Source organism: Melozone crissalis, unplaced genomic scaffold (assembly GCF_028551555.1).
Source record: "Melozone crissalis strain CALT ecotype California unplaced genomic scaffold, PUWL_Pcris_2 ptg000014l_1, whole genome shotgun sequence".
In the NCBI taxonomy this organism is placed as follows: Eukaryota; Metazoa; Chordata; class Aves; order Passeriformes; family Passerellidae; genus Melozone; species Melozone crissalis.
Window position 1 is genome coordinate 16,249,927 of NW_026535792.1, and position 13,131 is coordinate 16,263,057.

At 43.4% G+C, this 13,131-nt stretch overlaps 1 protein-coding gene across 4 annotated transcripts in view; it reads right to left on the reverse strand.

The window, feature by feature from the left end:
* Positions 1-215: 215 nt before the first annotated feature.
* The window catches only part of PEAK1 (pseudopodium enriched atypical kinase 1), a 105,643-nt gene continuing 92,727 nt past the window's right edge, over positions 216-13,131 (reverse strand). For all 4 annotated transcript variants that reach the window (XM_054272452.1, XM_054272454.1, XM_054272450.1 and 1 more), the window contains 2 exons: positions 11,720-12,468; positions 216-2,139 (listed from right to left, as the gene is read on the reverse strand). In XM_054272452.1, coding sequence (XP_054128427.1) covers positions 985-2,139; positions 11,720-12,468 — 1,904 coding nt within the window. In that variant the 3' untranslated portion in view covers positions 216-984. The remainder of the gene's footprint in view (positions 2,140-11,719; positions 12,469-13,131) is intronic.

The window sequence follows — 13,131 nt, forward strand, 5'->3', positions numbered from 1 at the left end:
GATTCATAGCAGTGATTGTCAGAGAAGGTTATGTACGTCCCATCCATTTCAAGTCAGGCTTTAGTGCTTTTTGCAATGGAAGGGGAATTTCAAGGGTCCACCATGTATTGTTGTATTGTTCTTGTATAAATGTGGTTATGGCTACATTACATCAACAGTTCAGACTGGTGAAGGTTTTCTAGGAAATAGGATAGATAAAGTGTGCATATGCTGCTTTTTAATGCACAGGTCTCAAGCTAAGGGTAATGGTGTGATTAAGGCAGCATTGATGAAATTGTGAATGGTTAGAAAGGATATGGGTAGGCAATGAGGCAGAGGAGGAGGGAAGAGGACTGAACACAGGTGCTTACTGCTCACTGACACTTGCCATGCTCAGTGGGAAAACCACATCTGGGGAGGAAAATACAGGTAGTGTAAAGTGTAAGAGAAAGATCAGAACCTGTTTGGTTGAGACCAAAGGAAAGAGGAGCACAGCCTGCTGTGGGGGACTGACTAAACTGAGAGGAAATGTGTGGTACGTGGAGTGAAAGCAAACGAGTGTTCTGTGGCATGGTGGATAATTCATCTCACATTCACCACTAATCCATCTCTGCTTATGGTCACTGCTATTCACTAATCAATGCTATGTAGGAAATGACAGAAACTACCCAGAAGAGGAGGGCAATTTGTTTACTGTAGTGGTAGAAATAGTGGTATCAAAGCTTGCTCTCCTTTTCAGCCAGATATGAATCAAGTTACATACTGTCTGATCCAAATGCAGTTGTGTACATGATCAATCCCTAGCAGGCCTGGCAAAAAAGTAAAGTTTCTGTCATACTTGGTACAGGATGCAATTTCTCCAATTAGAACCTATTTGCTCAGAGTTGCTGGCTTCATTGTCTAGGCTGTTGGGTAACCACTGTACAAAGTGTGAGCCCTAGTGCAGGCTGGAGTGAGGGCTGGGCAGAGGTGGGGATGCTTCACGAAAAGCAACAGGCTCTACAACTAGTGCTGCTTCATGAGTCTCACAATGCGATGAAGTGAGTCTGTAGTGGCAAAAGCCAGATACTGACAACAAAGCCAGTCTTCCAGAATAATTCCACAGTCCCTCTCCAAGGACTTCTCTGCAAACTTGATCATCAGCAGCGTCCTTTTTATATCGAGCCAGTTCTGAAGTATGGCGTCTCTCCGTGAGGGGTTGGAAGATGTACTGAGAGCATGGAACAAGTCCTCACGTGGGCCCCAAAGCAGACACTGAAGGATTCCTTTGGCTTCTGATATCAAGATCCTCTCCGAAGGGTTGGGATTCAGCAGGCAGCTGGCAAGTTGTTGAAGCCCTTGCGAGTAGAGGGAACGGCAAGGAATCTTGGGGAGATCGGCACAAGTGTACTCCTTCTCTTTCAGCTCTGGATTCTCATCAAAGGGGTTGGGTAAGTGCAGCATTTCATAGATGAGGATGCCAGTCTGGAACTCATCACACTTCTTGTACTGCGTTGCAGTGATGATTTCTGGCGCCAGGCGGGACTGATCCCGCAGGACCTCAGGGTCCACCATGTGACTCTTCTGCTTGGCCTGCGAGAAGTTGCTCACAATTAATCTGGCCGGGCAGGCGGTGTTGGGATTGGGCTCCGTGGCCTCGGGGCTCAGGGGGCTGCCTCCCGGCCTGGAGTGAACCAGCAGCAGGTTCTCCAGGCGCAGGTCACAGTGGGTGATGTGGTAGGGCTTCAGGTGCTCCAGGCCCAGGCACAGCTGCAGGAGCAGCAGGCACACCTGTCTCTCGTACAGGTCGGGGCTCTTGCTGTGCCGGGCCGCGGAGTCGCGCACGAAGTCGGCCACGGTGAGCTGCGGCACCTCGCGCGTGATCACCACCACGCGGCTGCGCGGCTTGCTCAGGGTGCCCTGCCTGCTGGGGCTGTCCCTGCACGAGCCCTCTGGGCTGCAGGCGCTGTCCTTGCTCTTCTGCTCAGCCTCTTTCTCCTCTTCTTCCCGCTCTTCTTCCACGTCCGCTGCGTCGTCGTCCTCCCAGGGAAGGAGGCGCATGGGAACCTCGGCCAGGAAATGGCCGCAGTCCTGCTGGATGTTGAAGTTGATAGCCAGGCTCTGCCGGATGGACAGGCTGTGGTAATACTGCTGGGACTCCTTGGCCTTGCTCTTACAGATCTGGGGGAAACAAACACAACAGACATCATTCTTTAATTCCTAAATTCTATATATATTTTTTAATATGTACTTTGCTAATGGGATCTCCAGTCTAGGCCTAAACAAGAGCAATGAACATTTTTTTAATGAACTGACCTTGGCAGACTGTCTTAAGGCACCCAAACAGCTCTCACTGGCTAGTAAGCAACTGCAGAACAATACATGCAGGCATCTCTCCCTCTGCACAGATGATCCAATGCAAAATACAATTCTGGTTTTTAATCAGAACAGCAGCTGATACATGGTAAATGCACAGCAAAGCTTTTTTACAGTTACTTGTTTACCTGTATCATTTTATTCCAAGTTCTCTCAGCTTTGTGTGAAGCTTGAACAAGACAAAAAGAATCAATAGCAATAGGGGATACAAAGAAATATGCATAAAGTATTTGACCAAACACTTGCACATGGCTGAGTGAGCATGGCATAACAAGTCAGGCCCTGTCAGCTGGGTGACTGATGTTTGCTCCTTGCCCATGGTAAGTGGAACTGAAATCCATGAGCTGCAGCAGTGCAGTGTGTCTGCACTGAGGGGTGCATGTGTGCATGCACAGGCTGCTGCCAGGCAGACTTGGCTCAGGTGATGAATGGACAATCAGTACAACATGGTACCTTACTTGCTTTCAACCAATTATCAAGATCCAAAATATGGTTTGCTTTTTTGCCATATATACTGTATTTATGTCCAAAACTATCTTATTGATATATACATTATCAACATAGTAATTATCCTTATGAATTGTTTGCACTCCCATAACAACTGGCAGCTCCAACCTCTGACAAAAGTCACTGGACAAGCCCCACTAGTGCCTCTGTTTCTAAGGCATTAACTGATTAAAATTACAAAGACTCAGCTGTCTTGACCTTTGCATATTAACCTTAGTTCTACTAAATTCAGAGAGATCATTCACAGCATGTAAGGTTAGGTGTATGTTTTGATCTTTTACATGATTAGAGTCTAAATATTCACTTGCTGTAATGCACCAACAGGTTTTAAGTGCAAAACTCAGAGAAGAAAAAAAGAGGAAGTCACTTCTCTCCAGATGAAGCTACAGCTTCCCTTAGCTCATCTCTGGAACCAAGGAAAGCCAGATACCAAGGTCAGCACTTGTTCTACACAGTCACCACCACCAGGAAACCCAGATCTCATCCCAGCCCCAAATGGAAGCATTAGGTGATTTTTCTTCCTGTTTCTCATTTTCCCCCTTTCAGAACTTCTGCAGCTAAGTTATAAACCTGTCTTTCAGTAACACACACATAAATTTTTCATACTTTACATGCTTGTGTGGTTAAGAAATATAAATTCAAGATTTAATCCTTTATGGTAGTTGATCAGAAAACTGCATTGTCAGATAACCACAGGAACTCAGACAAAATTTGTACCAACATTCTGATTGTCCTCTTATCTTTGAGACTCTGCATATTGCCATACTTCACAAGCATTCACATTCCCCTACTCATTATGTACACTAAAACTGCCTGTTTGTAACTGCCACAAACCCACAAAACTGATTTGAAAAATCCATTTTCTAGTCAATTTTATTTTATTTATGAGAGGAAATGTTGATCCTTACCCTGTTTATAGACTGGCTTTTGCTCACTTAAGTTTTCAAATGTATTTTACCCTGTTAAAGGTGAAGTGAGTTCTCAGTGGTATGTGTGCCCCCAGTCTCTACTCTCAAGGGTTATAGAGGCAAAAATATAGCAGTAACCTTTGAATTATATAGAAAAAGAAAATGCTAGCTGATTGTCTTTGAGACTGAAGTCCCCAGATGGATTAAATACTTAATACTGCACAGAAGCCAGAACTAGAAAAGCTGTACAGACTCACTCATATATATGTGTTGAATGTACACACATGGTGTGTATCAAATCTGAGTGGGAGAAGAGCTATTAAGGAAAACAAAATTGTTCCATCTTCTATGCCCTTCAAGTCCATGGCGTTTTTCTTGCACAGCCAGCCATGGGAATACTCAATTCCAACTGCAGAAAAGGTTCAACATGTTGTAATTCAGCCTTTAGTTTTAAAAAATACTTAAGTGACCTAATAAGAAAAAACCAACAAAAAACCTCATTCTGAAAGAGTTTAATTTTAAAGTCAAGTTTACTTGCTGATAAAAAACGTTGAGAACCACACTTGGCTTTAGCTACTACACTCAATTTCTTAATCCACAGAGGATTTCTAGTGCCACCAGTCAGCTAAAACTGATATTCTGCTAGGAATATATAATCCACAAAGTATGTGCTCTGAAAACAATATACACATCTCAGTTTGGTGGATATAAGGCTATTTTAAAAGTTTTTGGAAAGGATTTTTCCTTGCCAACAAGAAAAGAAAAGCAAAGGAATCAAGACTTTCACCTAGTTTCTAATTTTAGCCCTAGGCAGCCTCTTTTTCCTACTTCAGAGAATGCTCTCAGATTTACTACTGCTTCAGTTAAAGTTGGAGATAGGATCTGCACCTCTCAAAATCAGCTTTGGTTCCCTCATTTTAGTAAGCATGGCCAATCCCAGACCTGTGAGAGTACAGAAGCACACTTGGATCCATGCTTTATGGATGTGGTGCTGCTTTCTTCTCTTTCAGAAATGGCTGGCCATGCACATCTGCATCCAAAGGCATCCAGCTGTTTGTGCAGAGGGGGCTTTTCCTGAGCCAGGGGCCTGCAAGGTCAGTCTCCTCTGTCTGGTCATCCCTGAGATGACCTCTCCAGCCTACTAAACCCACCCCAAAGCAGTTCTCTATCTTCTCTATTTTGCTTTCCACTATTCAATCCTATATCAACTTCACAAGTAAGTGACAGCCCTTCTCCTTGCTGATTGGCTAAAAATTGATTCCTGATTCCCATCCTTAAGTTTTATACCTTTTCAACTGGGGAAAATATAACTTTCCCCATCTTTGCTTATTTTTGAAAATACCCAGCCCTTACTTCTCCTATCTTTGTTCCTAATCCTCTGATTTGTGTTGCTCTTTCTGCATTCTCCCCATGTATGAGATCTTTCTGAAGAGTGGTACCTATAATGAATTCAGAATTGCAGCTCCAGCATTCACAGAACAAAGCTTTGTGTCCAATGATCCTCTTTGCAGGATCATTGTGTCCAAGTGTCCAAGAACATTCTGCAGGGAGAATAAGTTACATTACTAACTCCATGTGTTCTTGAAAACATTCAGAGCACTGTCCACTCTAAAGCAGGGAGCCACAGCAGGGCCAAACTTTCCCCAAAATAATTTCTTAAATTTCATGAGGTCTTGCTTCAGACTCCTCTCTATAGCAATAAAACAGAATTTAAGTTATCAACAAACCAGACATGAAATACTAAACAGAATAATGATTAAAACTGATACTAAAATGACTGCATTCATTAAAAGAGAATTTCCCTTCTTATTGTGCTGTTAAGGAATCCAACCAACATAGGGAAAAAATCTCAAATCCCACAAATGACCAACAGTGATGGCTTTTGGACACTTCCAGCCCTCTTGTTTAGTACAGAGAAGTAGATGGGTACATGAACCTGCATTCAGTATCTACAAAGACAGGAGAGCTGAGATCTGATTTGAGATGTATTTTCTGCTTCTTGCTTTTTGTTTACAAACACCATGAAGTGAGAAGTGGAAGAGGCAGCTGGGTTATTTCAGGCTGATTAAACTGCTGACTACACAAACACTAAAATCTGTACACTGGGCACCCTTCAATTGTCAGGAGGAAGGGAAAGCTGGCAAGCTGGGCTTTCTGCAGGCAGCACCCAAACTCAGAGTGATAACAAATCAGACACCTGTCTGAATTCGTAAAGCAGTTTCTAGAAGACAGACCTGCAGTTATCTGATGCTCCTGTAAGTGTCTGGCTTCTCTTCAGGTAAGTCTTGGGGTTTGGCATTGCACTATTCAGATTCTTTTACATTGCAGGTTCTACTCAGAAGTCTACTTTATATTATGATTTTGCAATAGAACAGTAAATACTGCCCATCAATGGGTAATTATTCTCACCCAAGCCTTTTGTACTGGAATAACTCCACTATCACCTAAAACTACCATCTGAATGACAAAGACTTTAAACTTTCAAAATGGTCTGAATTGGAGTCAGTATTCACATTTGAAAAAAATTAGGGAAAAAAAAGTGAAATTTATTGACCTCCCTAGCAAGTATTTTCAGCTGCTGGTGATGAATTGCTAAAGGAGTGCACACAGAGCTGCTTTTCTGCTTGTGATGGTTAATTCTGTGTCAAAGCTGGGAAAAAATATATAGCCTATTTTCCTTTGCATTTTTAAAGCTTTTTTCTGTTCCAGTCATCTGCTCAAAAAGATGGAAATCCTGTTGCCTTTTACATGTAGATCATGCTGAATACCTGTTTTTTGGCCCAGGAAGAAAAGGTGAAAATACTTTGACTAAAACACTAACACAGAAAGTAGGATCAATGAGTCATTTGCTACTTGCTTTAATGAAATACATCCAGCTGAGCTATGAAGATATGGTATGTGATAACAGCTGAAAGGAAGGTGTTGATAAGGGCTTGGCCAGCCTTATTTCATGAGCTGATAAAGAGCTGGTTGCTCAAAAGATGAAGCAATGTTGATGAAAAACCCTTCCATATGACGCAAGAAAGCAATGAGAAAAAAGGAGAGTACAAGTAGGAAGGAATGCAAAGTATCCAACTTCCTTTTCACTGGAATGCATTGTCATCATGGATCTTTTCCTTATTGCATCCACATGAACTAAACATCTGTCATGTTTATAGGGACAGGACAGGTTTCTTTATACCCTGCCATTTCAGTTTTCCTCAGTGCTCCCAGCCCAAGAAGCAGGATTTGAACATTTCAGAGCTTCTACAAAATGTTCTGTGTTACCTTTCTTCTTCCTTTATGAGTGCTGTGGCTCACAGTGCCATCAGCTGCCTCTCCCTTCCCCAGCAGGGAAGCTCATTCCCACTCTGTCCCGTGCATTTCACACAGCAGCAGTGAACTCACAGCACCACCAGGATTGTGGGAAATGAATTTACAAGCACTGAAAATGAGAAACACAGAAGATCACAAAGACTGCACCATCTGTGCCACTTTGTTGTATTGCACAGAGGGACAACTGCAAATGAAATTCTGTGTAGAATGAAAGCTTGCTAATCCCAAATTGATAGCTTGTTCTTGGCACAACCTTGTTTTCCAAGGAGGCCAGTTTGATCTCTGATTGACCTCATTTTCTTGATCTGGCCTTGGAATAGAGCTTTGACTTTTTAATGATGTGCCAAAACACAGAATTCTGTTTTGCTGCGACTGAACTGGGAATGGGCTGGAAGTTGAACGTACATTGCTTTGTTTTGATCTGAAGCACAGAGTTCTGGGACAGCCTTTAACAATCCTTCTGACAGGAAGCTCCACCAGGAACCTGAATTACCAAATAAAACCACCTTAGCACACTGTGACAAACTACACATGACTGGGAAGTAATTGTCAGCTGCAGTATGAACCTGCCAGCCAATTCAGCCCAGTGCTGCTTACTTCTGCATTCCTGTGTTCTATACCTGGGACACAAACACAAACATTACCAGGAACCCTCAGGTTTTACTGCTACAACTTCTGCTGCCCTGCAGCAATCAAAGCAATAAATCTGAACTGCTCCTTGTGAGCTGTCTGCACCCCTGCAGCTGCTGTTACCCACCTGAGCAGCACTGCCACACGTGCTGTGGCCAGAGCCAGCTGGCTTTTATGGCTGTTGTTCTGTCTGCACTCTGAATCATGGCTTCTGTGAGTCAGCTGTGACACTGGACAGGTCTGCTTTGAGAGTTTAATTCTGAAAGTGGAACCTGTTTATGGCACTGACACAGTACTCATAGTGTCTGTTATTCCTTCTGAGTAATCTAACTTATTTATTTATCTTTTAATAAAAGATGTCCCTACCACATCAGTGCCTGATTCAATTCATGTCAGGACACTGAGAACAGAACTCATCCAGTCTGCTGGTGCTCTGTGCTGCTTTTACTTTGGTGCAACCTTTTCACCACATATTTGGAATTACTGATAAGACTGTGGTTTCAGGGGAATGTTCATCCATATTGCCCCAGATCTACCAACAACTTAGAAGGTGGTACTGCACTTAGGTGAAAGAAAAACACCTCAGGGGCTGGAATTTTATGGAAACCTTTCTTGAAAGGGAACTTTTATTTTTCCATTTGAAAAACTACTTTTCTGATCATGACTTATGTACTGGTTTTATTTCTAATGTTTCAGTCAAAATAATTTCCACATGGCTTCCTGCAGCTATTTTTGCACTGGGTGTTTACTAGCAGATTAGGTGAGAGTTGAAGCAAAAAGCAAAATAAAGTGCTGGGAAACAACACCCCCCTGTGAATGTTTCCTCTCATATCCACCCCAACAGAACAAGTTGTGCTCGTTCTCCACCAAATTTATCAGAGCATCTTTTACTGGTGAAACCACCAGAATGGAGAAGTGCACTGGTACATTCACCTCTACAAATCATTCATTGTTCTAAATTTAATTCAGCAGTAGTTAAATGGTCACAGCTGAATTTTTAACAATGCTTTTGTAACTGTATTTTTGGAAATAGAATATTAAAATGCAAATTTTAGGTATCAAGAGTATTAGCACTGTTTGGGGGTGAATCTCTGATTTTCTACAAAGAGAATAATAATTTTTAAAATCTCATTATGACATTGTTTCTCAGATCTAATATTAAAATCATAAAATTTGGGAACTGTCTGAATTGTTAGGCAGTGTTGCTTGGGTAGTTCTGTAAAACTCAAAAGAGCTACATTAATTTACATCATCCAGAGATGTGGCTCCACTTTCAAAGAGTATTTCTAAGACTTGATCCAAAATAACAGGAAGACTGTTTTGGATTCAATTGGCACACCAGCAATTTTCATTTCACTGCTTTTTCCACCCTGTTTTGGGGATAAGGGATTTAAAGTGGCAGGAAGACATAGGTTATTTGTTGAAGGTAGATTATTGTAATTTGGCTCACACAAAATACACCCATGGTAGTAAAAACTAGCATATTTGTTAAAGCTAAATTCCCCAAATCTCTGTGTAATGAAACAGCAATCTGTGGTTATGAGCTTTTGGACAAATCTGATCCTGGACTGATGGCTTATAAGTCAAAGATCAGCTTGGGGCCAACACCTTCCTGTAGCACAGTAAGTGCCAGGGGGGTATTTGCAGGAGGAACTTTTCCTCTCATCCTAACAGCACAACAGCTCCTGGTGACCTCTGCCTCAAGGATATTTTGTGCATACTTCACTCATATCTATTACCAGGCAATAGCCCTTGTTGGTCAGAGAACTATTTTTAAGAAATCTGAATTATGAAAAAAAATCTAGCACCTATTTGACCATGTTACCCTGCTTTCTTTCTTCTCTCTGGCTTTCTACAAGGGAAATGTATTGTGGAGGACAGGAGATAACAGACCAATGACACAGGGAATATTGTACAGGCACATCTGTGATGTGCAAAGAGATATCACATTAGTGATAACTCAAACCTGCCAATGGAGAAAATTACCACTTTGGGCCCTAGAAGGAATCATTTTGCATCATTGTATTAAAGCAAAACCCTCCAAACCAGCCATGAGCAATGCCAGTGCTGATTCTGAAGCACAGCTGACTGCAGGCAGGCTCATGGGCTGCCTCTCCTTGCCTGCTCTGTACCACTGCTCATGGCAGCTCCAACACAGCTACATTTCATTTCACATCTTTTCCAATAAGAAGTCCTTAATAATTAACACAATAGAAATGGTTAGACTCAGATATCTGCATTAAAAGATACCTCTTCAGGTCTCAGAAAAATATTAGCTGCACCAATCTTACCTTTCATTCAGTTTTTTATATCTTACTTGTAAACAGTCATGCAGGAGTGGTAACAATGTTTAGTTCCTGTAAAGCACCACCCTTGTGAGTATGTAAAATAAAAGGAATAACAGCTCAGGCCTCACACATCTGGGTCAGGCAATAAATGTTTTATCTCAGTTTCAACAAGGAGGAGTCAGAAGTTCAGTGATTTACTCAAGGTCACACAGGAAGCCTGACAGTGCTATGAGTCTCAGCTGTCCTCCTCACTATCTTCCTACCAGATAAGCAATGAGAAATGCAGAGTTACAGCACTCAGAAAGAACTACCTATATAAAAGCCCATGAAATAACAATATCTTGTGAGATAGCTGCCAGCTAGGCACTCATATATTAGCAGTAAATCTAGTAAATCTTATTTCTTTAATGTGTTAGCTGAAGAATTTATAAGGCAAACACTGATGGCTAGGCAGAGCTTCTGAAAGGCTGGTAATGAGCACTGGTGAAAATCTAAGACCCTATATGGGAACAGAAAGGTCTATTGCCCTAGAATTTACATTTAAAATTACATGGCTCTGAAAATGGAGAACTTTTCAATTTTGTAGGAAACCTTTCCTAACTAGGAGTGATGATTTAATTTCCTCTGCATGCAGGTGAATCAAAGGATTTTGTTATTGTGAGTTTCCAAAAAACCACTGACACATGTTAAAAGAGCACAGCTTTTCTTTCAAAATGTCATTAAGCAGTGACCACCGTAAAGACTAAGAAGTGTTGATTTCTCTTTCAGTCATTTTGGAGCTGCAACAAAAACATGCAATTAAACAGCAGGTACCAATGGCACAGATGGGTGTGGACTGAAGGAAGAGCCTGTATCTTGGGAACCTTCCTTCTCACCTCTGCCAGCAGCAGCCCTATCACTATGGGATGTGGAGCAGAGAATGGCTGCTGTCACAGTTTGCCACTGATGCCTGGGGTTAGCATTGCTCCAGCCCCTCTACCCTGACAGTGGGTTAGCATTGTTCCAGTGTAGGAGTGTTGGGGGGTAGCACCATCGGGACGGACAGAGACAGAGATCTCTGCAGCCAGGTTGTGGAACTTGGGGTTTTTTGCAAAGGGCCTGGGTGCAGGGCCCTGCTGGGAGCTCCAGCCACAGCTGGAGCAGCCCAAGAGAGGGGTAGAGAGGGTAAGAGAGTAAGAGAGGCAAGAGAGCAAAAGCATAAGAGAGTAAAAGGGGTAAGAGAGTAGAAGGGGTAAGAGGCAAGAGGGTGAAGTTCCCACTACAATACAATAAATCATCTTCTGTGTTGAATATTCTGATTCTCACTAACCAATTCAGTACAATATAGAGATCCTATATGATTTACATACAGCCTATAAGAATCACTACATTACCATACTGTGTTACATTTTAAACCCTAAAAACTCCTCTCTGGACCCCTTCTGCCAAGCTGGCAGGGTCCGCTGGACCCTTGGACCTGCCTGCTTGCAGAGGGTGTTGTTCCATCAAAAGGAGATTACCTTCAGCTGGCCACACCATTGTTTTCCAGTTGTTCAGTAACTAAGGGATCTCAAATCTTTCATTTCAATCTCGCTTATAGTTTCCATACTCTCAAAACCTTTTGCCAGGCAATCATATTTATAAGGCTTTCCTGTTTCATCTTCCCCAACACTCCAGCCCCTCTACCCTGACGGTGGGTTAGCGTTTCTGCAGCCCCCCTACCCTGACAATGGGTCAGCATTACTCCAATCTCCCTACCTTGACGGCGTAGTTGTTGAGGGGGTCCTTGGCGTAGGAGGCAGGGTAGTAGACGGCATCGCCCGCCTCGCAGCAGGGCTTGTCGCTGGTGAGGCGGAAATCCGACCAGCTGTCCACGCCGAAGCGCAGCTGGTCCTTCTGGCCCGCCATGAACAGATCCTCGCACTTCAGTGCCAGCTTCTTGAGCGAGTCGGCGTGCAGGCCGCGGATCTTGCCCACCACCTCATCCCTGTTCTCGATGCCCCGGTACAGCGCCTGTCTCTGCGGCTTCTGCACGCCCCGGCCCTGCCTGGCCTGCGGCAGGCGCCGCCCGCTCAGCGACTCCATGCTGGTGGAGCAGCGCTCCTTGATGCTGCCCGTGGCCAGGCTGGAAACGCTGCTCGTGGCCGAGGCGCCTGCTCTCAGCTTCTCTGAGGGCCTGTCCAGGGAATCTCCCGACTCGTTGTCCAGGACCTTGAGCTCCAGGCTGACCGAGGAGCAGGCGCTGCTCGCTTCCCAGTTGGTGTCAATGTCATAGGTGGGGTTGGCCATGATGCACAGGTTGTTCTCCAGAGCCTGCTTCTGGAGGTCTCGGGGAGTTGGCTCTGTGTTCGCTCTCAGAATTGTTTTCTTTGGCAGTGGAGGTGGTGTTGGCTGCAAGTTGTTCACCGTCTCCTGGTCTGCCAGCCCTCCAAAGGCAATGGCATCATCCAAAGCTCCTTTGGGTTGCCTGGGCTGTTTTGGAGGGATCATAGCTGCTCGGGACTGCCCTGTGGAATAAGGTAATAGTGAGAGAAGATTATAGTACTTCATATGTGCTGCTCTTGTTTGCACTCTGAAAAGAAGTTTAAGGCAAAAAAAATCCCAAAACCCTGACTAGGACCTGCCCCCTCCCCCAACATTTCAAAAACCTCTAGATACATACATGAAAAGATAAACTAATTAGCAAGTCAATGACCAAATCAGCATCATATATATCTAATTACATCCAGCCAGTCTTGATTTCACCTTGGCATATATTTTGAAATCACCTTCAGTGCTAGCAGAGCTGCCATTTTACATCCAGCAGACCAATGACAAGAACTGCAAGCAAAACCAAACCTCCATTTGACACTTTGGCCAAGTCCAGTTTCAGCAATTACACCCAGTGTCCTATAATTTCCTCTGCAGTCAACTGACTGTAATATTATTTCTTATTTTCTATTCAAATGTGCTAAAACTAAGGGTGGATAACAGTCCATAAAACAATTGGGAAATGCACTAGACAGGCTGAAAATCCTATTTCAGAATAAAATCCAGAAACTGCCAGACAAAAATAACAGTTTAGATACTCTGGAGGTCACATCAGGCAGTCAGGATTGCCCCAGCAGATTCACACAGTGAAATCAAGGAAGTCAAGCTAACTTTCACTCAAGTTGACAAGTGTGTTGCCA